At 38.9% G+C, this 27,892-nt stretch overlaps 1 protein-coding gene across 6 annotated transcripts in view; it reads left to right on the plus strand.

Annotated features, from left to right (window-relative positions):
- The first annotated feature begins 7,128 nt into the window (after window positions 1-7,128).
- The window catches only part of LOC125227975, a 44,501-nt gene continuing 23,737 nt past the window's right edge, over window positions 7,129-27,892 (plus strand). For 2 of the 6 annotated variants that reach the window (XM_048132408.1, XM_048132409.1), the window contains exon 1: window positions 23,302-23,432. In XM_048132408.1, the coding sequence (XP_047988365.1) occupies window positions 23,385-23,432 (48 nt within the window). In that variant the 5' untranslated portion in view covers window positions 23,302-23,384. The other 4 variants (XM_048132404.1, XM_048132405.1, XM_048132407.1 and 1 more) reach the window with 4 other exon arrangements.

Raw genomic sequence — 27,892 nt, forward strand, 5'->3', positions numbered from 1 at the left:
GTTGGCAAATATTCACTAAATAATAATAAAAATAGACAGACAGCCGATGTAAGAAGCGTTCTTCGGTGCTTTGATGGGCACCAGATTGTCACTATCCAACGTCATAGAGCGCGTCCCACCGTCATCGGGCGTGTCACCGATTTATCGCCATATTCACCTGACTTCAAGCTATTCCCTTCTCTACTATTAAGTTAATTTTCCAGTGCATTACACTGCAGTAACTCAGTGTATTCCGCTTGTCGTTATGCTCCGACGGTGGCCGATCGCATTTGCAATGCAACGGTTATGGAGGTTTATTGCCTACATGGTAAACAGGGGTTTTGCCTGTTTTGCATTTTAAGGAACTAAAATATGGTTACACTAGCTTTTTCCCGCGGTTTCGCTCACATCAAATTCGAAAATTGCAGAATGCTCCATACAAACTTCCACCCCCCATTTTAGAAAATGGGGGTTAGAAAGACACAAAAATTAGCCTATGTCACTCTCCATCCCTTCACCTATCTCCATTTAAAAAATCACGTCAATTCGTCGCCCCGTTTTGCCGTGAAAGACGGGCAAACAAACAGACACACACTTTCCCATTTATAATTTACTAACTAGCTTTTGCCCGCGGCTTCGCTCGCTTTAAATTCGAAAATGCGCAACGCTCCATAAGTCCATACAAACTTCCACCCCCCATTTTAGAGAAGTGGGGGGGGGGGGGGGGGTTAGAAAGACACAAAAAGTAGCCTATGTCACTCTCCATCCTTTCAACTATCTCCACGTAAAAAATCACGTCAATTCGTCACTCCGTTTTCCCGTGAAAGACGGACAAACAAACAGACACACACACTTTCCAATTTATAATATTAGTATGGATTAATATAATATAGATATTTGGATAATTCCGAATCGACTTATATCTTAAAAGGTAAAATCAAAGATGGCGGCTTAAATGTATGGGATATTGGTCCTACATCCGATATCGGATCGGATAATGTGAAAACGCTCTTAGGCAGTCCGTCTGCTCGTTTGTTAATTTCCTATAATGACAAAAACCAAATCCAGTCCTTCATAAGAAAAGGGCATTGAAATTTTGCAACGATTTGCCCGCCCTCTAAAACACTAAAGTACAAACACAATTATTTTTCACCACTCCAACTGGTAAAGGCTTACTTTGCTATTCGAAAACAGATAGCAAAATTGCATATTATCCACAAGAGTGCAAAGTAATTTCATACAAATTTTAACTTGATGTCTTAAGCTGACTAGTAGAATTTACCTATAAATTATGATTTTGAATCATAAATATTGAATAGATTGATAGATTTGATTTAGTTTGATGTTTTATAGTCAGTATTTTGTTCGTTTTAGTGTGGTGATAAATGTTGTGTTTCACTCGGCGGCAAAGTTTGTTTAACCTTCGTGCCTTGAAACCCTCGCAACGCTCAAGATTCCACTTTTTCAATATTGGAATCATTCGCTTGCTCGGGTATCAATATTGGCACGTGTGGTTAAACAACAACTTTGACCTCTTGTAAAAGAAATAACTATTCCTGAAGTAAACTTCAAGAAAAGAGCGTACACCCATCTTAAAGGCCGGCAACGCACCTCCAACACTTCTGGTGTTTCGGGTGTCCATGGGCGGCAGTGATCGCTTACCATCAGGCGACCTGTCTGCTAGATTGCCTCCTATCCCATAAACATTTTTTTTAGAAATTCATGTTTTTTTTTCGAAAACAGCAAGTTAGCTATAATGAAGGTATGGTGGCGCTAATATTGCAATAGTACATTACATCAGAGGCCGGAAAAATGAGGATTTCCGGCCAAGTGGGTATATACGGCCGAGCGAGCGTGCGAGCGAGGCCGGATAGGGATACGAGGCCGGGAATCCGTTTTCACGCCGAGGCACGTATAGTGCTTTTCTCAAACATACAATGAAATTAAAAAAAATGCTCTATAAAGGACAATATTTTATAAAAAAAACCGGCCAAGTGCGAGTCGGGCTCGCGCACAAAGGGTTCCGTAGCAGCAAATATAAAAGCACAATAACTTAACCAAAATTACAGTTAAATCAACCTATCTCAAAAACTATAAGAGATACTTTGATCAAACCAAAAATCGTTGAAAGAGTTAATTAGCATGCATCACCTCTATTTTTTTTAGAATTTTATACCCCGTAGTTATAAAAATAGAGGGGGGGGGGACATACTTTTTACGACTTTGAGAGCTGATATCTCAAAAACCGTTCACTTTAAGAAAAATGTTTTTTAGAAAACTTTATATCATTTTAAAAGACCTTTCCATTGATACCCCACACGGGTATGTACATCGAAAAAAAAATTTTCATCCCTCAGTTACATGTATGGGGGGCCCCACCCCCAATTCTTTTTTTACTATTTAGTGTCATAATTTTGTAGCGGTTCATACAACACATATTCCCATCAAATTTCATCACTGTAGTACTTATAGTTTCCGAGTAAATCGGCTGTGACAGACGGACAGACGGACAGACGGACAGACGGACAGACGGACATGACGAAACTATAAGGGTTCCGTTTTTGCCATTTTGGCTACGGAACCCTAAAAAGGGCTAGGCTTGAAAAATAATATGAAATCCCTTTACAGTCCTCTCGAGTTGTTGCGCCCAAAAAGCGATACTTCCCAGCCCATTTTAAGGAACGTAAAGACAATATTTCATTGCATGTTTGAGAAAAGTTTTTTTACACATTACGTATCATTAACATGCAACTATGTTGGCGTTACAATTAACATTTCTACCTTTTTATGCAGGTTTTGTAATGAATCAATTAATTCACTCTGTTCGCGCTGTTACGGGAAGGTAAGTATTTATGATATTTTTATGTTAATCAAGTTATTATGCAATAGGCAGATAGTGCATTCTCGTTGCGTATGTTGTACCTAGCATATAGGTACTAGTAATATAATAGTTCCCGGCAACTTTGTACATAGCCACGTCAGCAAATTTTAATTGATCCTTTTTTGTTACCAACATTTAGTAATATAACTCGACTTTCGTTAGATATATACAGGTTAATTGTAATAATTAAGAAAATATAGATACTAGAGAACCTTAATGACGAAATAAAACTTAATAAAATCTCAATTCATCAACAAAATCTTGGTAACAAAATAGGAATTAATAAAAAAAAATTAACTTTTTCCTTTATTTTTTGTACAAACTTTTCGAGAACTGCTGAATTACAATAGTAGGTAACAAAACTTCAAATTTTTTTAGTAGTTAGGGCTTGTATAGAAATATTAGAAATAGAGCGTGTCAGGCCCCGTAGCCGAATGGCATTTCTGGGTTCTGGGAAACGAAACGCCGCCGCCGCAGAAATGTAGTCTGGCTCTGTCCCGCCATTACGCAAGAGCGATAGAGATAGATAGCTACGAAAAAGATATTATCGTGAGCGTTTGTGCATTCGGCTACGCACTGATAAGTTAAAATCTTACATGAGTTCTGAAAAATTTTTGGTAGTCTTGGTAACGTTTTACCTAAAAACGTAACGCCGTGGCTTGCGTGGGCGACGGTCGCGCGATGGTAGCGCGACGGCAATGCGACGCATACGAAATCAAACCTTATCGATATGGAAGTAGACGATGCGATGAGACGCGACGGCGACGGTCGCGCGACCGTCGCCCACGCAAGACACGCCGTAAGTATGATACAAATATGTTGTAGGATACATAGTAAGCGATTACCGCCGCCCATGGATACCTACTTGCTACACCAGGCCCCGTAGCCGAATGGCATTTCTCCGACGCCAAACGAAAGCGATACGCCGCTGGCTCTGTCGCGCCAATACGCAAGCGCGATAGAGATAGATATCTACTAGCGCTTCATTTCGTGAGCGATTCGTGAGCGATTGTGCCATTCGGCTAGCCACCCAGAGGAGTTGGAACTGTTGGAAGTGGGTTGGCGGACTTTACGCTCTAATCTTGAAGGTTTTTAGGTTTGTATTCCTTGATTTACCTCTTTACTAAAACAATATACAAAAAGTGACGTTCTTAAGTAAAGGGTCCCATTATTGTCACGTACCACAAGGATACAATTTGCTTGTACCGTTGCACGAATAACCTGTTAGTGCATCCCTATGTTTAAGCGACAATAATTATGGTATCTTTTGATTGAGAACGCCACAAATGTACATTTATCGCTCCGTAATTTATAAAGGCTTGCCTAACCGACATAAAATACGAATCTCGAAATGGCGCAATCGGCTTAAAAATCAAACAATCCCAATCCGGCCCTGTGTACCTAGCCAACGTCACACTCGCTCACGTTTCGTAGCCAGCTCTCCCTCTATCGCTCTCTTCTGTGTTGGGGGACAACTGTTACTCGCGTCCGCAGGAAGTACCCACCGCTACCACAGTATAATAAAGAGTACTATCTTACAGTATGGCCACTCCCGCTCCCCGCTGAAAGTGCCACTCACCCCCTCTCGGTTACCTCACAGATACCGCCTGTCAAAAACGCGAACAGTCAACCTGTCATATTTCACTCATACAAGCATAGTACGCGTTCACCTACACGAGCTTAGACTGTGTGCTAGGAACGCGCCTCTTTCATATATTTGATCGCCAGTGTCCGAGATGTGCCGCTACCCTGGGTGGTGCTAAATGAATAACGCCTTTAAAGGCCTGAAGGCAATCAGAGACAATCAGAAACATTTATACAATGAATACATGCGATATTCCCACACCAGGAAGCTGCTCTACCCAGAGCCCTCAGACAAGGGATATCGGATCCTAAGTACGCATTCTGCAACTTAATATAGAAGGTATGCTGAAGATCTGAACATCGTGAAGCCGGACCTGGTTGCCTGGCTTAGCAACCTCAAGGCTACACTCTGATTGCTTTTAGATATAATTTGCCATACGATTAAGACGATACGGTAGGGGTCAATTCTCCATACAAACGCTCTCGATTATTTCCTCCCTGGTTTTTGAAGATAGAGCAATGATTTCTTCAACACAGATTGTTATTATTTTTATCTGTGTCGGACCGTTTTGATTTTTTTGATATTCTGCTTTTTAAAGACTCTAGAGCCAATCGAAAATTTCCAAAAACGGCCTTTTTCATTGTGGCGCAAAAAAAGTTGTGATACTCAAGATTGGTAACAATTAACCAAAAAAGCTAAACGGTCCGACATAGATTATTTCATTGTTATTCAGATTCTCAAATTTCGTTCCAAGTTTTGAAGGAGGAAAGAGTCGAGAGCGGAACCTCGATTTTAAATATTTTTTTGAAATATCTTTTGACTGAGTTGTTCTTAATGGACAATTTTTTTTCGATAAATCTGGTTAATGACACTTGTATGTATATTTAACTAAAATTCCCAAGTTGAAAGGTGGGCTCCTTTCCATTTTAGCATTTTCGCTACCGTATCCTCTTGGCGCAACAGAGCCAGACTGCATTTCGACTGATTGTCACTTTGGCTAGGCCGGCAGTCGACCGGCGGCGGGTAAATAAAGTGCAATGACAAATAAACAATGAGCCAACCCGGGGTATTTTTACGTTCTGGCCTTGCCTGTACTGAATCACCGTTACCTTTAATACTTTATGAACCTTTAATGGCTAATTTAAAACATCATTTTTCCAAATTATGGGCCTGATGGGCTGCGTACCAGGTGAAAATTGAGTGCGTCCTGAAACTACTCAGAAATACTACTGATGAGTCAGTTATAATACCAATGATATTTTTGCTCTCTTTTTAAGGATAGCCGATTTGGGTAGGTAATTTTGTTAGCTGGGTAGGGGTTCAGTCAACTTTGGGGACCACATCTAAGACCTAAAGTATTAATATTATGAATGAAAGTGGACGGATGTAATAAAAAAGAAAATCCGAGGAAAAGGTGACCTTTGTGAGAGATGACCATTGACCAATATCACCTCCTACATTTTCATATTGCTCATGTCTGCTGAGAATTTCCTTTATTTAAAAATCCTGTCTTGCTTTCATGATCCAGATTTGATACGAATGAGCATTCAATAATGTGGAATGGAAATTGGGAGAGTAAATTCAAACCTAAACAATAAGTTCTTTTGCAAAAATAACATTTTTGGCATAAGCTTTTATTGCCTACCTTTCTTTCAACAGTCACCTACTGCTCTCCGAGACGTTTCTAAAAACGCCTTACTCGATGGGGATACGACGTTTCATAACAGAGTTCCTATTACTACCTTTCTGCTCCATCATCAGCTCCATGATACCATAATATTGCATTGTCACGTGATTTACATACGTGTGAAAAGTTTCTGCTCAATCGGAAACCGGGAAGTGAGTCAAATTTAGCTGACTGCGTTTTGACCCAAACTAACATATCTACTTGTATAACAAGGCAAATGGAATAAAAGCTTGTAGAAAACAATTTCTCGTTTCATTCCTTTTTGCCAGTTACATTTGAAATTTCTTATCGGATTGTGAATTTATTTCCGTAATTTTGAATTAATTCTCCGAATTCGACGTAGGTAGCACGTACGTTACATGAAAACTTTGTCGTGATCGAAGTACTTACGCGTACATGACTTGCAGGTATTCGACTGCTCAAGATACGATCCATATCCAACGCTTATCAAGATCAAAATTAACTCGCCCCCGTAATCTGTAAAGCTTATCTCGCAAAGCCAATTTAAATCTACGAAGTTAATCCACTTCCGAACACCGCAAAACGCTGCGTCTATCAAACCTGGCATAAATTATTACCCGTGGCTAGTCGATAATAGATCCACGACCTGTCATAAATTTCATTGCAATCGTGGATCTGGGTGATCAATTTGCGAGTCGAGTGACTGGGTTGCTACTGAAAGAAATAACGCCACATTTGTGGAATTCGGAACGTCTTTGATCTTGCGCGGTTAAAAATAAAACTGTTTAGAAGTAATTTTACTTGAAATTCCTTCAGCAGTTTTAATTATCATGATTGCTATCGCAGGTTTTCCTTATTACTTTATGGTTTAGCTTTAAATATAGAAATGAGCGAAAGTAAGTTCGGTAAAAGGTAGTTGTTTTGGTATCGGTTGTGGTGAAGTTGGTATTATCGGGCAGGGCGGGCGCTGGGCGGCCGGTGGGGGCTGTGCGCGCGTGCGCGGGCCCGGGCGGCGGCGGCGGCGGCCCCGGCAGTGCGCGAGCCGTCACCGTCGCAAGCCGCGCGCCATGGCCGCGCCGCGCGCTCGCTGACGCCCGACCGCGCCCGTCCCGCGCCGACCGCGACTTCTCGGCCGAGCCCACACCTCAATACGCCGCCGCTAGGTAAAGTAAACTATACTTGTGTTGACTCGCGACCCTTGTGTTCTCGTCGCATGCTCCGTTCGTGACGGATGGGTAATGTTATCAGTAGTACGCACGTTGCTCCAATACCGCGACGTCATACGAGCTATCTTCGATTTATCTGAACTCTTCCGAGCGGGCTCCCAGCGTCGATAAACGGCCGCGTGCTGCGCATCCAGCTGCTCCGATGCCTTGTCGGTTAGTTCGTTCACCATAATCTTTCTCTTTGTTAGAATTAGCCTTGTTAAGTAGATAGTCCCGTTTTGCCGTCCCGTCCCTATCTGATGTCATCTGCTCGGAGCTTCAGTGAGAGTGGGTGTTACATAACAAGGCTTCCACTCTTGGCTGGCTCTAACATGCTTTTAGCCCTGATTACAATCTGTAGAGCTTGCATGAGTTGAGCAAATGTTTTCAGAGGTTTCATTTATAAAATAACATTTCGATGTTTATGTTGTGTTTGTTTACGTTCGTAGCATAGAATACAAGTGTTATTTCCTTCTTTCGTAGCAACTATGGTAATATACCTAAATCAAAAAGTATGTTAAAGATATGTTTCTATTTTGAGCTTTTTTACAACTTTTCAAGAAATTTAATTAGCAGTATGGGGACTATATGCCTATTTACCTACCACTTAGTAAGATCACTTAGATAGTTTAGGCACCTAAACCAATCGACTATTACAGTTGATTAGCGTAGTTATCAATATTCACGTGCGACTTTTGTAGACACATCTACAAGTCTAGCGACATATCTACAAAGAAAACAGATTGGAGACACGCAGAGGTCGAGCGGTGATCGGTGTTAATTGGTCCATAACGACCGCACGACATTTGAGATGTGTTTTCACCAAGTTGCTCATGGGAAAAGACGTCTTCTCTGTCAGGCGATTGTCCTTCTGCGGGGCATGTGGCTCCCCTCCTAAGGCTGAGGTACGTGTGTTTTTCACCAACAACAATCACCAAAAATGTTTTATCTAAGGTAGGTAAATTTTATGTTTTTCCTACTGAGAATCACAATCCCTTTCGATCTAGGGCAAAAAACAAGATACAAAATAATGGTCCCAAGCTTTTCTATTATTTTGCATACTTTCCACTTTGTAACCGCTGTACTAAGTGTTTGAAAAATGGTAACAAAGCGGAAAAAATAAAATTGGGACGCTTTTTTCCACCTAGTAGGATGGAAAGGACTCGTCATTCTGAGTAGGAAAAACATTAAATTTACCTACCTATTTTAGAAAAAAAGTTTTTGAATCTTTTTTCGCGAAAATGCCCGTATACATAAATGCCACTCAAACTTTTCTTGCCCAATCTCAAATCTGAATTTCTGCAAGATTATTATTTAATGTCAGCTAATCTTCTGCTTGGTTATGTAAAGTGCAAAGGCGCGTCAATATTTAAAATATTGAGGTTCCGTCAAATAAATTCCTAATAAGCATTAGTATAAGTCCGTTTTCACATTATCCGATCCGATATCGGATTGAAATCAATGAGAAAAATCCAAGATTGCGCCTGTAATGTATGGGATTTCGGTCCGATATCCGATATCGGATCGAATAATGTGAAAACGCATTTACGCCTAACCTCTAAATAAGCAAATTAGTTGCGACATCCGTAACATACATTATGTCGTTGCTAAATCATAAACTTAATTAGTAATTAGTGATTACCTATAGACGGAAAGGGAATGGGTACATTCAGCATAGTAATAAAGATATTCTTCAATATATTTGTCAACTTTGATCGTCACTATTTCAGTATTCACTAACTAATATAACTACATACCATCCAGCAATATTAAATTTGTGAATGTGCACGGGAAAACGTCCCACTTTCTCGATTGCTATAAAGCCGCTTGGTCAGTTTATTCATATAAAGATACAAGTAAATCTCGCCTTAATGGTAACCGACAAAGTGGGGCGTTTTACTAAACACACTCACATTTTACTATTCCAATCAATTAAAATCAAAATTGTGTATAGGTATGTTTGTTTTGTTCGCTTACGAGTAATGCTGCAGCCTTCTTACCATCATTATTAAACGATTTGTTAGATGGGCTTCCCAAACGCTTTAATTCCTTGCAACTAATTTTCTTTTCGCATTTTTTCCCGAAAGCGATTATCCTAGTCCGTTTTTTCTTCGGCAGCTTATTTATTACAGTCGCTTAGCTCCTGTTTCCGATATTTTTTGGTCCGAATTTTAACCTGCAGGTTATTTGTGAATTCTTTTTTTTTTTTCGTGCGTTTTTTTATCCGTAGCTTACTAACCATTATTGAGTATAAATTTATTAAAATGCAAATTATATGCACACTTGCATGTCTAAACAACGTTGAGCTAATATTGTTTGTAGGTAATTGTTTCTCCTAGGTTAGTATTTAAGTGCTGCCGCATTAAATCAGTATAATAAATTGGCTCCGTGGTGAGTGAGACATAGCTATAATATAATACTAACAGTGAGCCTTAATAAACGTTTTTAATACAGTATAAGTATGTTAGCATTGTACTTAAATGGAATTTGTTCCTTTTTGACATTAGGTAGGTATGGCTCGCACCACCCTTAGTGCGTTTTCACATTATCCGATCCGATATCGGATGTCGGACCGATATTCCGTACATTACGAGCTCCATCTTGGATTTTCTCCATTGAAATCCTTCCGACATCTGATATCGGATCGGATAATGTGAAAACGCACTTAGTCATGGACCATTGATTACCATATGTCTATACAAATAACTCACATTTACTGATGTATGGAGTTACAACTCTTCCCTTAGAGGGTGCGCCCACGGGCGACTTTTCGAAGCGACTTTTTTGTCGCGACCATGGGCTAGTATTTTATGTGCGATTACGAAGCGACGCAACTTTTCATAAAAAACCGGCCAAGAGCGTGTCGGGCCACGCTCAGTGTAGGGTTCCGTAGTTTTCCGTATTTTTCTCAAAAACTAACTGAACTTATCAAGTTCAAAACAATTTCCTAGAAAGTCTTTATAAAGTTCTACTTTTGTGATTTTTGTCATAAACATATGGTTCAAAAGTTAGAGGGGGCGGGGCGCACTTTTTTTTCATTTAGGAGCGATTATTTCCGAAAATATTAATATTATCAAAAAACGATCTTAGTAAACCCTTATTCATTTTTAAATACCTATCCAACAATATATCACATGTTGGGGTTGGAATGAAAAAATATATCAGCCCCCACTTTACATGTAGGGGGGGGGGGTACCCTAATAATTTTTTTTTCCATTTTTTATTTTTGCACTTTGTTGGCGTGATTGATATACATATTGGTACCAAATTTCAGCTTTCTAGTGCTAACGGTTACTGAGATTATCCGCGGACGGACGGACGGACGGACAGACAGACATGGCGAAACTATAAGGGTTCCTAGTTGACTACGGAACCCTAAAAATACGTAAGTCGCCGAGCAACTTTGTCGCCCGTGGGCGCGCACCCTTACTTATTCCTCTATGATTTTGATGAAGTACAGAAAGAAGTGAAGTCCAAATGGCATTATTGGTTTTGCTGTGATTTTGTATTCTATGTCCTTCCCCGCATTTATGGATTATAATTTTATGAGACACAGGGCCATCTCGACTGGCGATTAATTGAAATGATTTATTAGCCCGTGTGGTGACGGGTTAAGAATTTCACCAGCCCCTTTCTTCCCGTGGGTGTCGTAGAAGTCGACTGTGGGATACGGGTTAAATTGTGGCGTAGGCTCGACTGGCAACCTGTCACTGCAATGTCACAATTTTCGTCACAATTTTCGTCACAATTTTCGTCACAATTTTCGTTTTTTTTTTCAACCCCATTTTGCCAAGAGTGGCACTGAAACTTGAGTAGTTCATGTGCTCTGCCTACCCCTTTATGGGATACAGGCGTGATTGTATTTTATGTTATTTTCCATGTGTGTTACCACTAAACACGCGTACCATATGTGTTCACAGATGCCTAATAAAAAATTATAAACAAAATAAATTAAAAAGTAACTTAGGTACTTGAAGCTTGCTGAATCATAATAAAATTTGAAATTACATATGTCCCTAAACTAATTTTCTTAGTAGCCTGCCTCTCAATCTTCACTTGCCACATAGTTCTAATTTAACTCGCTTATGCAGCTGTCTCTGTTCAATGCGTAGGTTTTATGAGTAAGTTCTGACTCATACGGCCTCATTCGAAGTTTAATATACGTTAATTATTGGCTCTAGATATGATATATGTAAATAGCCAGATCCAATCCATATCGTTGTCTAGAGCTAATATTTGACGTATAAAGTTCGAAGCGAGCCGATAATTGCTTCTTTATAATTAGGGCGTGGATCTTCTGGAATAAGTATGTGAATAGTGTAGTTTACGTAAGTGTTTATTTAAAAAAAACTTAAAAACATGTAATGAAAGTTCCAAGTTTTTTTTTGTTTTATACAAATAGCTCTAAGTAGGTATATTAATTAATATTCTTCATGAAAGAATACAGCAAAAGGGAGTGTACAAGTTTCTAATGGGGTGGCAACGCGCATGTGACACTGTTTGAGTTGCAGGCGTCCATAGGTTACGGTGACCGCTTTACATCAGGCGGGCCGTATGCTTGTTTGCCACCGACGTAGTATTAAAAAAAAAAAAAGAACTGTCCAAGCGCTGGTGACCTAGCGGTAAGAGTGTGCAACTTTCGATCCGGAGGTCGCGGTTTCGAACCCGGCTCGTACCAATGAGTTTTTCAGAACTTATGTGCGAAATGTCATTTGATATTTTCCAGTCGCTTTTCGGTGAAGGAAACCATCGTGAAGAAACCGGACTAATTTCTATAAGGCCTTAGTTACCCTTCGGGTTGGAAGGTCAGATGGCAGTCGCTTTCGTAAAACTAGTGCCTACGCCAAATCTTTGGATTAGTTGTCGAAGCGGACCCCAGGCTTCCATGAGCCATGGCAAATGTCGGGATAACGTAAGGAGGATGATGAAAGAACTGTCCAATGAAATGAGCATTTTTTTTTTTTTCGCCACTTTTATGAAATGTGATGTTATTGAAAAAAATGCTATTTTACTCAGAATCACTAGCTTTTTCAATCCTAGTAGTTAAAAAAATTGTCCCATACGATTTTTTCTTATTTTGTTAACAAAAGAGGAAAGTAACAAAAATGTATGAAAATTCTGGGACACTTTTTGTCTCCCAGTGAGATTGAAAGTACTCGTGATTCTGAGTACAATTGACCTAAAATTCCCTAAAAAAATCAAAATAAAAAAATGGCAAAAAAATAAGTAATGCTCAAATATAGAATTCTTCATGTAAAAATTGTCCAATGAATATTTTTTGCGTAAAAAAGGGAAAAAAAATACTTTTATTACATTTTTTAAATGTTCTTTAGTTATTCAAATATGTGACATTTTCCTTACCTATACCTACCATCCCAAAAGCTTTCGAACTGTTATAACCTAGTTTACAAGTTTTGTTTAATTCCCTATTATAAAGTGCTCACGTTTCTTCACTATTCAGATATGAGTACGGTAGAATTAATCGTACCATTTGCTCGCCACGTTTTCTTTGTCCGAAGCACGTGGCGCGCCGTAAACAAATGTGTTTATATTCGATCACTCTCATAACACTCTCCGTGCTACAGCCACAGTATACATGAGGAATCAGTACGCTTTTTCACTGTTATATGCGATGATGCATAGGTAACTCAGGAAGGCTTATGTAGAAGATACACATTAAATGTACAGTCACCTGCAATAACATTTACTATTCGAAATCCGCAATAATATCTGACGCGATCTTTTGTAGAGCCACATGAGCGTGTCACAGCTTTTTGTGGCCTTCTTAAAGTAACATGCTATTGCAGGTGTCTGTTGACGACGAAGGGAAAGACTGTTAAATATTTATGCTGTTTTGTATCATTTTGATTGGCTTCAATTACTAAAGAGCTGAAAAACCTGAAGTAGAAGTCAATTAATTATTGACTGGTTATTTTTGGACAGAATAACACACTTCTAACTGCATAAATGTCTGTGCTGATTCCAGTGAAAATTCATAAACGGGCACATTCAAATTCATAAACGGGCACTAGTGCCTGATCGTAGTTTGAAATTCGTAATTTGATTTTTTTTTCTTATTGACCCAATGTTTCTCTTCTTCCTTGCGTTTTCTCGACATATTGTTTCGGCTCATAGCAGCCTGGGTCCGCCTTGACAACCAGCGGGCCGATTTTTGAGTCTCACGCGTTCGAATTCAGAAAATTGACACTGAAAATAAAAAGCAAGTCACCGTTTTCAACCGGTATTTTAGTGACAAAATCCCGTATGCGAGATTCAAAAATCGCTCTCCTGTCCCGATAATTGGCGTAGAAAGTAGAAGTGGTTCTGACTTTATAAGTCATAAAATGTAATATACTGTGGACATAATTTATCTGTTACACAAATCCACAACACTAACTGCCGCATGTTTTTGCTCAGCGATAAATAACGGCAAACGTATGAGGTAATAGCGGTTAATAAAACCTATGGTAGATAAACAGTTTTTAAAGTATTTTGGAAGAGGATTCCGGTGTTATTCGGCGATGATCATCATTAACAGTCGTGAACATCTCATCATAGACATTTTATATATTACTCCTTAAGGACATGCTTAACAAGCCTAAGAATAGGCTACTTGACCCTTTTTTAAAGTTTGTCTTACTGTCCAATTAACCGAAAAAAATATCACTATATTTTATTATGACTTATAAACCGCAAAAAATATTTTTAAAGAATACTTTTACGTAATCAGGCCAAAACAACATCAGGCATGTCATCTATAGATTTTCTGTGAATGAAGTAATTTAGTGCGAAAACAACACTTTCTGACACTTTAAGTACGAGGCATAAAGGTCATTATGTCAGTGATCGATCTGACATGAATTCTATGACAGCCGACAGCGTTTTCGGTGGCCAAAATAAAAATAAAAAAACTTACTATTTTGAATTAAAAATACGTAGCCATCGTACACATTTAATACCCAAAATCATTAAATATTGATTTCTTATGTCAAATATTACAGAAGACAATCATTTATTGTGCCAAATTAGATATGAGTCTAGTAGTCTTATTGTACCGATTCTTTGGCGTCAAAATCCCTTTTATTGACGCCAAGCGCGCTTAGTCGCTTCACGACTCAATAATTATAAATGAATATTGTTGAAACATCTATCATTAATTAGTTAGTAACAAGTGCCTACGAAATACGGCATGTGCAGATATGTATGACGATGGTCATGTGCGTTACTACCAAACGCACGCTAATGACCTGTTTTTTTTTACTCGACATCACAGCGTCAATCTTTCTTTAAATATTGTCTGTAATTAGGGAAGGTTTTTTTATATTGATCATGTTAAAAGTAGTTAGGGACATTCCATTATATTGTACATAAGTACTTGCTACTTTTAATTTAAATTATCCTGCCATTGAAATCCTATAAGATAACTAACGAGAGCTCAATATTTCTTCTGTGTCAGTTGCGTCTTTTTGGTATTAACCATGAGATTAGTTGACAAGCTGCTTCTAATTTTAGCAATTGTATACAATTTTTAACACGTAGTCGTACTAAGCACCTATTTGTACCTAAATGTAAGCACGAGTAGAATCTTTCTGGCACATTCAGCGTTTACGTTATGTGGGGTCGGTAAAACTTGTCTTCCTCTTCCATACTCCTCTATTTTCGTCATCTCAGCCGTAACTTGAGTTTTTCTCGTAATATCCTCTTTCACACAAACCATCCATCGTTTGGTCTAACCTTCCCTCTCAGTCCATCAAGATCCATCTCTAACATTATTTTGCTAGTTACCAGTGCAGGACGGCATATTATGCTACATATTATTAGGCAAGTATCTAAAGAATAGATTAATTAAACCTTATATGACGTAATGTGTTGGCCATTTAAGACGTTATGGCAATGACATGCGATTGATGCGTTCCCCTATAAGGGTGGCAGAATTACCTAATGACGTCTTCAGTTGCCTAACTAAGAAAATAATAGGAGGTATGACTTTTTTTTATATTTAGAACACAAACAGTCACATAAACAAATGAGTTGGTGTACTACAATGTAGGTACTAAGTAATGAGGATAAAAAAACACCTAGAGGTTCATTACTGAATATAAAGATTGTTAACATACCAACAAAAATATGTAAGCAAATAGGTAAGCAAAAGAAATCATGAACAGTAGGTAATATAATACTTAAGATACAACACCTTCTTATTTGATAATATGTATCTTATAAACTGCGGAAACTGTCTATCTTCTAAAGGGCATGTTTATAGATAGCCAATTGGTTACGTTCCTTAATTAGAACCGCCAGGTTTATCTACCTCGGTAGAATTATCTTATTTAATTTTATTATTTTAGCCTTTTCGACTAAACATAATATCTAATTAATCTACATAAAAAACTACAAACGCCAATGCCTCTACAAAAATCATAAGGTGAATCACTTCTTAAATCACTGGCAGTGTCTAAACAGTTTAAAAACGAAATTCCTCGGGATCCCACCTAAAATAAATATTCCCACAAATCCACTGCCGTTGAATTGTTATATTTTGTAATTTTACCAATCGATTTAAGAATATTAAATATAGGAGGGACCATATTTGATCTCAGGAACAGATGATGGTTCATGCATAAGTAAAAACTGAAATAGATATCCATACTAATATTATAAATGGGGTGTGTGTGTCTGTTTTAGGGTTGCAAGTAGAAAAAAAAACTAATGTTTTTTTTTAGAATTATGAAGAAAAACATGAAAAAAAAACCGAGCACCGTTATTTTATGAACAAATAATTCGACAATAACGGTTTTTCGTGAGTTGACGACCGGTCTGGCTCAGTCGGTAGTGACCCTGCCTGCTGCGCCGCGGTCCTGGGTTCGAATCCCGGTAAGGTTTGTGTGATGAGCACAGATATTTGTTCCTGAGTCATGGATGTTTTCTATGTATATAAGTATGTATTTATCTATTTAAGTATGTATATCGTCGCTTAGCACCCATAGTACAAGCTATGCTTAGTTTGGGGCTAAGTTGATCTGTGTAAGGTGTCTCCCCAATATTAAATATTAATATTTGTAACGTGTTTCAATAACAATAACGTACATTTTAATTAGATTAACTACATTCAGTATACAAACGTTTATATTGGGAAATCCCTGATGCGGCGTGCAGCGTGGAGAGGGAGTGAGAAGATTTCAGTCCCCCCTCCCAACTGAGGGGGGACTGAAATCTTCTCGAGGCTGAGGCGTAGGGTTAGAGCCGGCGTAGCTTTATTTGACGTTCATATGCGCATTGTAATATGCCTACTTGAAAAATAAATATTTCATTTTCATTTTTTTTTTTCATTTTCATTTTCAAAAGGTATACTACTATTAAAGCTTACTAAAACATTTCTCTGTTTGATGTTCAAAAAAACCTCTTCCAGAATAAGTATTGAACTGGTTTTAATGACTGTGGCCACTTTCATGATGATTGACGTAGGTAGGTACTTACCTCACACATAACATTTAAAGTTTGCACTAACCAAATTACGCGAAAGCGATCTTCATTATAAGGTCGTATCAAAACCTTAACACATTATTAAATCGCAATTAGTCTTAAGTACGAATATCTAGGTGACATTAAGCTTCAGAATCTTTATCTATCACCCTCAATAGTAGGTGCGTGTCGGTATGAGAGATATCACGAGTCCCACATATTATGGAAATGATCACACCTCAAGGCCAAAATTTGCGTTTAAAATTCGGGTCAGAACCGCCTAATTTATTAACGACGCATGGTGTGGCACAGGCGAGGCCACCTACTTATCTCACTTATCTAAAGGTGCTTAAGCCTCCCGAAAATTCCCGCGCGCGTAAAAATTTACGACTTGAGAAGAGATTTTAGCGTTATCTGTTTTATCAGGAGATATTGCGAGGTGCCGTGAGTCTGTCGTTTGCTAAACAATAGTAATTTATCTGGGCGCTATATCGCACGCAGGCCGCTGTCCGCTATATGAATCCCCAGTCTGAATGGTGTTCCAATCGTTTACTCGGCCGTGTACACACTATGAGTAGTGCACATGTTGTGTATAGTGTTGGCAAACGCGTGCATTCTTGAGATGTATGTTTTAGTTATTTACTAGCCGAGGTGAGTGATATTTTAATCTTTCGATTGCTTCAAAGTTGTTGAAATTTACTGTTCCCAGTCTATTTCCATTTCAAAGCAGTAATGCATTGTTTTGAAGTTTTGGAACTTGAATGAAACTTTATTAGCTCTAAACACACCTAATGTAACTTTTCAGATACCACAAATCAATGACATCGTTAGATGAATTTGCACATTCATCAACATGGCTTATCAAGGTATAATAGTTTATTTATTTTATTTACTGCGTCACTTTGGCATCCTAAACCTTATATATGAGTTTAACTGTTATTGGAATAAATTTGGGTAAATACAAAGTTTCTGTGTCTACAGAAAATATTTTGCGTTCAAATACTGAACTTCACGCAGACATATTCGCGGCTGTAAGCTAGTTCGGATCTAAACGGAGCTAACCGCTACGTAAATAGTGGTTTATACTGCGGTAATGAACATTACATAATTTACCTAGTATTACTGCATGTGGCAAGGTGGTTGTTTGTGCCTCGTTTAATGGCCAGGGCTGGACCGATCACGCAAGCATCCTTCCATTATTACTGCGGACTTTGCCGAGTCCGAGTGCAGATTACTAACATTACGAGTATAAATAATGTTAATATTCGTGAAAATATTGAGCATGATTTGATATAAACATCAAACTTACCATAAATCTCATACTTTTAAACGAGCAATTCTTGTATATTTATTTATTTATTTATATATTTATTTATTTACACTGACGATCTCGGAAACCGCTCTAACGATTTCGCAGAAATTTGTTATGTGGGGGTTTTTGGGGGTGAAAAATCGGTCTAACTTATCCTTAGGTCCCGGAAAACGCGAATTTTCGAGTTTTCATGCGTTTTTCTTCGCGCGCCATCTCGTGTGCAGTAGTTGTACTGTTAAGACAGAATTCTTTCGGTCGATGTAAGTACTATTTATTGCAAACACTAGATGGCGACACAGGTCAAGGCTAAAACAAGAGTTTTTGTGGCGAAATGCGCGCCATCTCGTGTGGAGTAGTTGTGTTGTTAAGGCTGAGAATTCTTTCGCTCGATGTAGGTACTATTCATTTTTGAACTAGATGGCGACACATGTCAAGGATACGAAACAGAACCGAGCGAAGCTCGGTTGCCCAGATATTTGAATTAAAACTTCGAATCGAATCACAACTACCTGTTAGACTCTAAAAATTATCAATATTTTCGGCGTAAATTATTTAGGTATACCGGTAATGATATTGGTAAAACCTGATGCGATTCTTTAACAAGCAATGGAATCTTCAACTGACGGTGAAGACGATGATTTTGATGACATCTATGATGACGTAAGTTATAATATAAATTAAGACTACAAACTCTACAAAGTAATAAATATGCTCGGTACTCAGGTTGAATGACATTCGGGCCATCGGCTACCAAAAATTAACTAATGGAGCTTATGATACTTAGATAAAGCATATCTACCGAATTGCTGCTTTTAAATGGGTGCGTTGAGACAATGGACGTTTCCCCTGACTAAATCGTAGGTTTTTGAAGAAGACAAGGAATTTGACTCTCTTCACCCTTGACAGTGTTTATGCTGCATTCTATCCATCTCTCCATTATTCAAATTATCAAAAAGCATCGGCACGGGGTCTGAGTCATCCTTAATGCGTACCGTTACTTGCAATACCCGTAAAAGGATTGATCCACACTAGCCCCATACTTGGAAAAGTACTACGTACTTAGGTACGCTACACCGCACATACATAATTAAACTGTTCCACGTACATATTTATTTATTGAAATGGGCTGATCTCATCAATCACAGGTGGGCTATTTTAAGTCGTTCGTTCACACTAAGAAAACTAGTTTCGATTCGCCTATGAATTATTGATCTTTCTACCAGCTGAGGCATCGATGTCCATGAAACGTGTGTTGTTTTGTTTGTATTTTAAACTGAAAGGAGTGTACCTAACGATATATGGTTTTTATTCGTGTATGCATATTGTAATAATTTATTTGGTCTTTTATCGCGTTCGTTTTTTTTTTCTTAACAGTCTGTCTTTTTCTCTATGTCTCCACAACGCTTAAACAACGCATTAAACCAGCATTTAAACAGAAGTTTTAAACAATGATCATTGTCCATTATACCTACCTACATATTTTTTATCCATCACCTAAGTACAAAAAGTTGTTGCGTTTGAAGCAATTAGACTGTATCGACTTCAATAGTTAGTTTTTATTTGATTAGAAAGAAAGTCGTTAAAGTGTACATGAGGATCATCATCAGGAACAAGATGAATTGAATTATGATATTAATTTCATTATTATACAAGTGCCTGATAAGCATTCTAATGATTATTAATCCTACGGAGTTATTTCTAATGGTAAAAAAACAACCAAGAGCGCGTCAGGCCACGCTCAGTGTAGGGTTCCGTAGTATTTCGTATTTTTTTCGAAAACTGTTCAACCTATCAAGTTCAAAATAATTTTCCTAGAAAGTCTTTATCTATAAAGTTCTACTTTTGTGATTGTTTTCATATTTTTTAAATTTTGTGGTTCAAAAGTTAGAGCCCCCCCCCCCCCCCCCCCTCCCTCTAACATTTGAACCAAAAAATTTAAACACATTTTTTAACAATATCAAATATTAACAATTTACGCGGACGGACGGACAGACGGACTGACATGGCGAAACTATTAGGGTTCCTAGTTGACTACGGAACCCTAAAAAGGCTATAAATTGCAAGTTTTTACTTTCTATTTCTGCGATAATTGCGATGCGTTCAGGGAACTAAAAACGGGTACAAAAAGTTGGACAAGCTGGAAGTGTAGAAGCATATCCACTTACGGACCACATTGAAATTGTACTTTTTTACGTGTGTTTCGTTGAGTTTTCGTTCTGGTAATCATGAGGCATGCGATTAATTTGCTCGTCTTTAATGTAATAATAGTTAACATTATTCAATAATTAGTTGTTATAAATTGTCATTATTGTATACGTAACATTAAACTGTATTTGTCTAGTCCTGTATTTGTTCTATTTGTAGTACTAGATAGCTTTAATGTATTAATTTCTTTAGCAATATCAAAATATATCAATGAATGCATATATTTCTATTTACTTATTTTTTATCATTTTATGAATGCGTTTCTTGAGTGCTACTTTGTATACAGCTTATTTAGTTTTATTTCGCATATATTTTTCCTTTATGAGATGTGCATAATTCATAGAAAATGATCACTTCTAAGTATTTTATCCGTAGTAGTCATAATCATAAATATTTATATATTAATGCAGTTTGTGTCGTTGAAATAAATTTAAGAAAAACGTTTTACATATTTATGAAACACATCCTAGTGAATCGACGTCAATTAATTCATAATTGTAATTTGTGCCACTAAAATTCCACTTACCATTTTTAACGCATAAATATTCGGTATGTTTTGTGTGTGTTGGTTTAAAAAACAAAGTACATAACATGACGCACAATACAGGCAAAATACCTAACAGAACATTGTGCCAGTTTCCGTTCATTGGTAGTTTTCGTTAACTTGGCGATAATAATAATTATAAACCTTTTTTGCAACAATCATTGCAACACTTAGTGTAAGTAGTAGTAAGGTCCGACCGAGATCTCGGTCTCGGTCTCGGTCTCGGCATTCTCGGCCGAAAATCGGGCCGAGATCTCGGTCTCGGTTCTCGGCCAAAATGGGCCGAGATTCTCGGCGAAACCGAGACTGTGATTTTGAATTTATTGCGCACTCGCGTCCGGTTTTTAGCTTTCCGTTGGTTACATCGCCCGTTTGGTATACCGATTTTAGTGATTTTGAAAGGGTTTTTATCGATATTGTATGCCAAAAACAAACAAATACCTAGGTATAATTCATAAAAGAGTGTAAAATTTTTACGACAACTTGATGTGTGTGGAAGACGACTAGACGACGACGACGCGAAAAATCAAATCAGCTAGAAAGAACAATACCTACCTATATGATAGAAATGGCGAATTATGGACGAATATCGAACGAAATTCTAAGCTTTGTGGATGCCGTTTTGATTTATTTAATAAGTATGGGCTTTCCATAATCATGTTTTTGATATACATAATATTTTGGAAATAATCGCTATGAAAAAAAAAAACTAGTTTGTCTCCCTTAACTTTGAATCATGTGCCTAAAAATACGTCAAAATCAAAGTAAACCTTAGTAAATAAAAAAAAACCTGGAAAACTACCCCTAGAAAACACGTTTCGTCAACCTGTTTTATAAGTTCTTGCAAAAAGTCACAAAAATTCAGGGTATTAAACGCGCGTGAAAACCTCTGAAATTGCATGCCTCTAAGGCTGGAAGCGACTGCTTACCATCAGGCGAACCGTATACTCGTACTAGTTTGTCACTGACATAGTCTATTTTGCTACGGTAGATAGGTAAGGGGTGCGGTAGGTTTGGGTAGTTACGGAACTAAACACTAAGCAGGGCCCGACATGCTCTTGGTTTCCTGATTAACAAGCGAATTTCGATTATGAAAACCTTTTTTTTGTAAAAATTGCATGTTTTTTCACTGTTTTACAAATTCTCGGTCTCGGTCTCGGTCTCGGCCGAGAATCAAATTGAATCTCGGTCTCGGTCTCGTTCTCGGCCGAGACAAAAATATCGTTCTCGGTCGGACCTTAGTAAGTAGGTACAAAAAAAATCGTTTCTGGTTAGGTACTTACCTGTACAGGAAAAAACCAGCACAATGACTCTACTATTATCCCGGAGCTATAAGTTCACATGTTTGACACATTAAAATTTTGTTAGGTCGTGCGAGTTTACGTTTTGTGGACGCTGTCATGTGTCAATAACCTAACCACAAAATTAAAATTTTGAAAAAACCCCCGACCGCGACCTAGTGTACCGATTTTCATGAAACATGGCTAAGAACACTCCCGACTAACTCAGCTTTCAGACAAAAAAAACTAAATCAAAATCGGTTCATCCGTTCGAGAGCTACGATGCCACAGACAGACACACACACAGACAGACAGACAAACAGACAGACAGACAGACAGACATACACACAGACAGACACGTCAAACTTATAACACCCCTTCGTTTTTGCGTCGGGGGTTAAAAAGAGGAACTTACAGCTCCGGGACAATAGTTGACATTCTACAATAACCTAACCACAAAATTAAAATTTTGAAAAAACCCCCGACTGCGACCTAGTAGACCGATTTTCATGAAACATGGCTAAGAACACTCCCGACTAATACAGCTTTCAAATAAAAAAAACTAAATCGAAATCGGTTCATCCGTTCAGGAGCTATGATGCCACAGACAGACACACACACAGACAGACAAACAGACAGACAGACAGACAGACAGACAGACAGACAGACGGACAGACAGACAGACACGTCAAACTTATAACACCCCGTCGTTTTTGCGTCGGGGGTTAAAAAAGGAAAGGATTAGAAAGTAGCAATATTGTAACTATTGTAGTGTTATCCCATTTTCTTACATAAATTGAATCGAAGCGGACGACACTACAGTTTTGCCTGCTTTTAGGGTTTTGTACCTCAAAAAGGAAAAACGGAACACTTAAGTATCTCTCGTGCATCTGTCTGTCCGTCTGTCACAGCCAATTTTTAATTTCTACTTACCTACTACTACTACCACCATTTAAATATTTGGTAATTTTTTTGGCAAACTTCCCTATAGAAAATGAAGAATATCGCATCGTTTGTCGACAGGTGTCGGGGGCGCAGCGCGGGCGCGAGCGGCATGCGGCCCCTGCGGCAGACGCCCATGGAGGTCGGCTAGCACGCGCCCAGCCCCCGCGCCCCACCCCCCGCCCCACAGCCATGGAACTCTCTGACGTGCCGAGACACCGACCCCTTGCCTTCGATAAGGTGGGTGTACCGTTGTACTTGAGAACCCATGTGACATGTTATAAATAGGGTGATGACGGTCAGCCAGTGACAGCATCGCGCCCTACCCTCGCCCCACAGCCATGGAACTCTCTGACGTGCCGAGACACCGACCCCTTGCCTTCGATAAGGTGAGTCTACCTCCTTACTGTAGGACTTGATGATACAAACACTATACAGCAGCACCGGCGTATTTCCCACTCCACAGCCATGGAACTTTCTGACGTGCTGAGACACCGACCCCTTGCCTTCGATAAGGTGAGTCTACTTTACTGTAGGATGTTGGTACATGCGTCAGAGCCATGTAGGTCGGATAGCACGCGCAACGCGCAGAACCCCTCCGCCACACTGCCTTGGACCACTATGACGTGCCGGCCGACACACCGACCCCTTGCCTTCGATAATATGAGCCTACTAAGGGCTTGATGATACAAATAGGAGCCCCCGCGCCCCTCTCTTCGCCCCACAGCTATGGAACTCTCTTACGTGCCGCGACACCGCCCCCTTGCCTTCGATAAGGTATATGTACTTTACTGTAGGGCTTGACGGTCCATGTGGCAAAACCATGTGCGTCGGCTTGTAGTAAACCCCGCACCAATACTTTAGCCCCACAGCCATAGAACTCTCACATGCCGAAATACCGACATTTTGCCCTCAATAACATTTCTCTAATGTTGGACATGAAATTCCATGTGACATTCGGCAGAGTCATGGAAGTCGCCTATAGTAGTTTAACATTCAACAACAGCAAAAGTCACTTTTAAAAGGCATGAGGAAACGACTCGAAATTAGCATATGATTACCATGTACCTAATCGCGTTTGTGGAGGTAGGCAGTGCAGTTGTTATTTTTCAAATAGATATTTTCACCTGAGAGTAGTCTATTGATCATGATGAAAAGTGGAATATACATACAGGTCTTCTGGCCGTATTTAGGTACCAACTATGTGTGAGCGTATTAATTCACGATAAAAAGAAACAATAAAGAATAAATGCATTATGCAGGCATTGAATATAGTTACCATATAGGTAGAAAAGTGCGGAAAGGGAAAAGTCCGATGAGACTCTAGTACTTGTACTCCAAATTCCTAAACACAAACATTACCCGGGTGCTTCTATATGCCATTAAGATCTTCGAAATCCTTTAAAAAACAAAACAAGTAACAGCATTTAAAAATAATCTATGTTAATATTTGCTGCCTTTATTTTACAATCAAATAGTTTACCTGTACCTACCTAACTAATCACTAAAATCTGAAGGTTAAACCGAAGTACTTAGCAGCCTCTCATAAATCCCAGCACTTTGATTTCTATTTCGGTGCGGCGGCCACTTTACCCCTACATTATGCATCACTTCGATTCTAGAAGTAACGCCTTTCCCCTGCTATTTATTTTTAACAAGAAAGCCTAGAACGGCGCCTCTGAAAATCGATTCACCCGGCTACAAGCTGGCCTCTTCTTTCCGTATTCATAGCGTCATGCATATCGACGACAACAACGTACAAAGCGCAATCTGCGATTTTTTCTTGTAGCAGATAGCACCTTGTACGTTGGTGGATAAGGTACAATTTTCTGAAAAAAAAAAATTGCAGATTGTACCCTATACGTTGTTGTCGTCGATATGTTAATAAAGATTTTCCGAAATCATTATCGTTTTATCGGTGCAAAAGGCATGCTCCTCTTTGTGGAACAATTTTGATTGAGTCTAGACGAAGGTCATTTGGCGATAAAGCTCCGGTAATGCTTTGGGGACTTGTCCGACCTAATCTCTGTTGATAATTCTCGGAAGCCATTACCTTGAATGTGCCGTGGTCACGGCAGCCCGGTCGTGACGGAGCGCACAATACGGCGCGACAGCCACTTCGATAACTCCGATCCATTACATTAATTTGCGAAAGCTATTACATGAAAACGGTACAGCGAGAAATAGCGAAACCGCTTATTGTTCCTGCCGTTGATATCTGTGATTTACAACCTAACGACTCCCGTTGTTGATTGTGACGACGCCACACACGCTCGGCTGCAACCCTTTGTTGTCCCGCGGGCGCGGAGCCTACACATAATGGTGACTCGAATAACAGGAAAAACAATTCTGTTCCAAAATGCTGTTCTATTCATTAAATATCATAACATCACGATCCTATTTATTCTAAATTAAGCACAAATATTCAACGAAGATTTTTTCCCAGGGGGTGGAATATCTCCGCCTAAATTTTGCACACAATAACCGAGAACCTGATTATAAGAAAGCCTTCGAGAGTTTTGGGATGATGCCAGATAGCGAGCAAGGAGACAAAAAGCGAAATGGGTCCGCCATATTTCCGTGACGTCGGATGATGAGTTAGCAACGGCTATCTATGCGGGTAGCGATCGCTGAAACGAGTTTTCGAGGAGACTTTTTAATCTTTTCCATATTTTGTGGTAGGAGCAGATTGCGGGCTTTCAGGTCCGGTTTTATTCATAGAAGAGGGGTCGGCGGGGAAATAAAAGGGCTGAGTAAGTCCGCAACTTCGCCGCCACCTAGCCGTCCTTCACTCCCGATTGGCTCAATACATTCAACCTTAAACTGGGGCTTTCCTTCATTCAATGCAAGCCACGATCGAACACTGTGTTCCACGGTAGTATATCAGGCGATTCTATGTATATAAACAGGGCATTCTAGTCCACAGTTTAACGACTTGACTGTTTTGAAGTGATTAATGATGGCAGTTTCAGCAAATGGTCCCGCATAATAGTTTAAATGGAGTCGACTACTAATAACGTAGACTACATTTTTTTATGAAAGTACGACAGTGTGTACCTAGTAACGGTGTACGTGTAGATATTTTAGCCAAAAAACTAACCTAAATTCAAAAAAATCCATATATCAATCAGGTATTTCGCGTAGATATAATTAAGTAGTTTTAAATAAACCCTTGTTAAAATTTTAAGAAGGTATCTTTTATCAAATGACTTTGCATACCAACTTCCGTTTCATTATGCGTTATTGTAACTATTGTTAGTATAAATATCCGACCATCATTATATAACATCGTCAACGTCAATGCAAGAAAATAAATGAACAATACAACCCTTCAACGATCCATATCTTAATCTCGCTAATCCTGATAGATCGCAATAGGTATTGTCTTTAACATTGTGTATCTAGCGTCTGAAAACAAAACAATCGCGTGTCGAGCGGTACCGAGGTCCGGACCGCGGGATGTGACCCGGCCATGTAATTCCATACGTTGTCAGAGTATTCGTGTGCCAAATTCTTTACATAACTGGCGTATAGCGAGCTCTAGTTACCTAAAGAAAATGCGCTAACGCAGATCCTTCTTTTATTGGTCGGTGCAAGCTTTCAGTTCGCTCGTTGCCGGTGGGAGGTAGGAACGGCGCCGCTGAGCTGCGATCGATCGGGCCCGTGACGTCACCGCCTTAGCCTTCGCGCTCCCGTCTCCGGGGACGAATCAGCGTCCACTAACACGCTTAGTCCAACAGTTTAACCGACTATTACACAACTATCATATCTTTAGGGTAATCGACGTTCTGCTGAATCAATAAAATGTTAGTGGGTTATTTGCGATGCGCGCTATTCGTTTCTATTTGGATTTGTCATTTCTTCTAAAACCCTAGAGTATTACCGATTCTTCTGCTCCCATAAAGAACCATGCTTGACTACATTTCATGAGAAAACTAAGCACCTATTTAATATTTCATATCAGTCATATAGGAAGGTAAACTTGTATTTAACTAAACTTGCAAGAAAAAACAGTTGATCAAATTGTATCATACAGAAACAAATTAAGTGTTTAAAAACATCCATATGTAAAAGAATTTAAGTTACTGACTTTTCCTAAACTGCAATTGTATCCAAATTAAATAAAATGCTGGTAATCATCATCGTATAGATTAATCTTAGAAAACAACCCGAATAAGCAGAAGTTGTGTTTTCAAGTGTGACCCAAAACAGTAAATTTATTCTACGCTACGTTTTTCTATTCTACTTATATGTTTTTCTGGCGGGCTACATACATTTAGCGCGACTTGAAGCGTGGTCTCTTGCGCGATGTATAAAAATGTATATATTTTCTACTTTTTGAATCGATACATATATCAACAAAACCATTCAAATCAAAACAGACGAACAACGCGCCTACAGAGGCCAATAACAGAAATCTAATTTCGCCGGTGCAGCTAAACGGAATAGGAACCATTAACTTACCCAATTTCACGGAGCCAATACACAGCGCGATCGATATTTTCAATCTGAGCTATTACTACTGAATTTAGGGATTGCAAATATTGCAATCCAATCCGGTGGATCCGGCGACTCGGCCGGATCTGGTATTCTTAGGAAGTAATCCGGTGACTGAAAATTAAATGTGCGGTGAAAAAATAAATTCACTTAAGGTTTTACTGTGAGTTTTTGACTATTTCGAATAAAACTTACTCTAAAGCGTATACATCACGAAAACTGTGTGTATTTTTTGGTTCAAGTAAGCATTAAATAATGTATTTTTAAAGTATCAAAAACTAATGGTTGAAGCTTTTAACACAACACTTTACACGTTTTAAATGACGTAAAAGCAACGGCCTAATAAATGTTT

Source organism: Leguminivora glycinivorella, chromosome 7 (assembly GCF_023078275.1).
Source record: "Leguminivora glycinivorella isolate SPB_JAAS2020 chromosome 7, LegGlyc_1.1, whole genome shotgun sequence".
Lineage (NCBI taxonomy): Eukaryota > Metazoa > Arthropoda > Insecta > Lepidoptera > Tortricidae > Leguminivora > Leguminivora glycinivorella.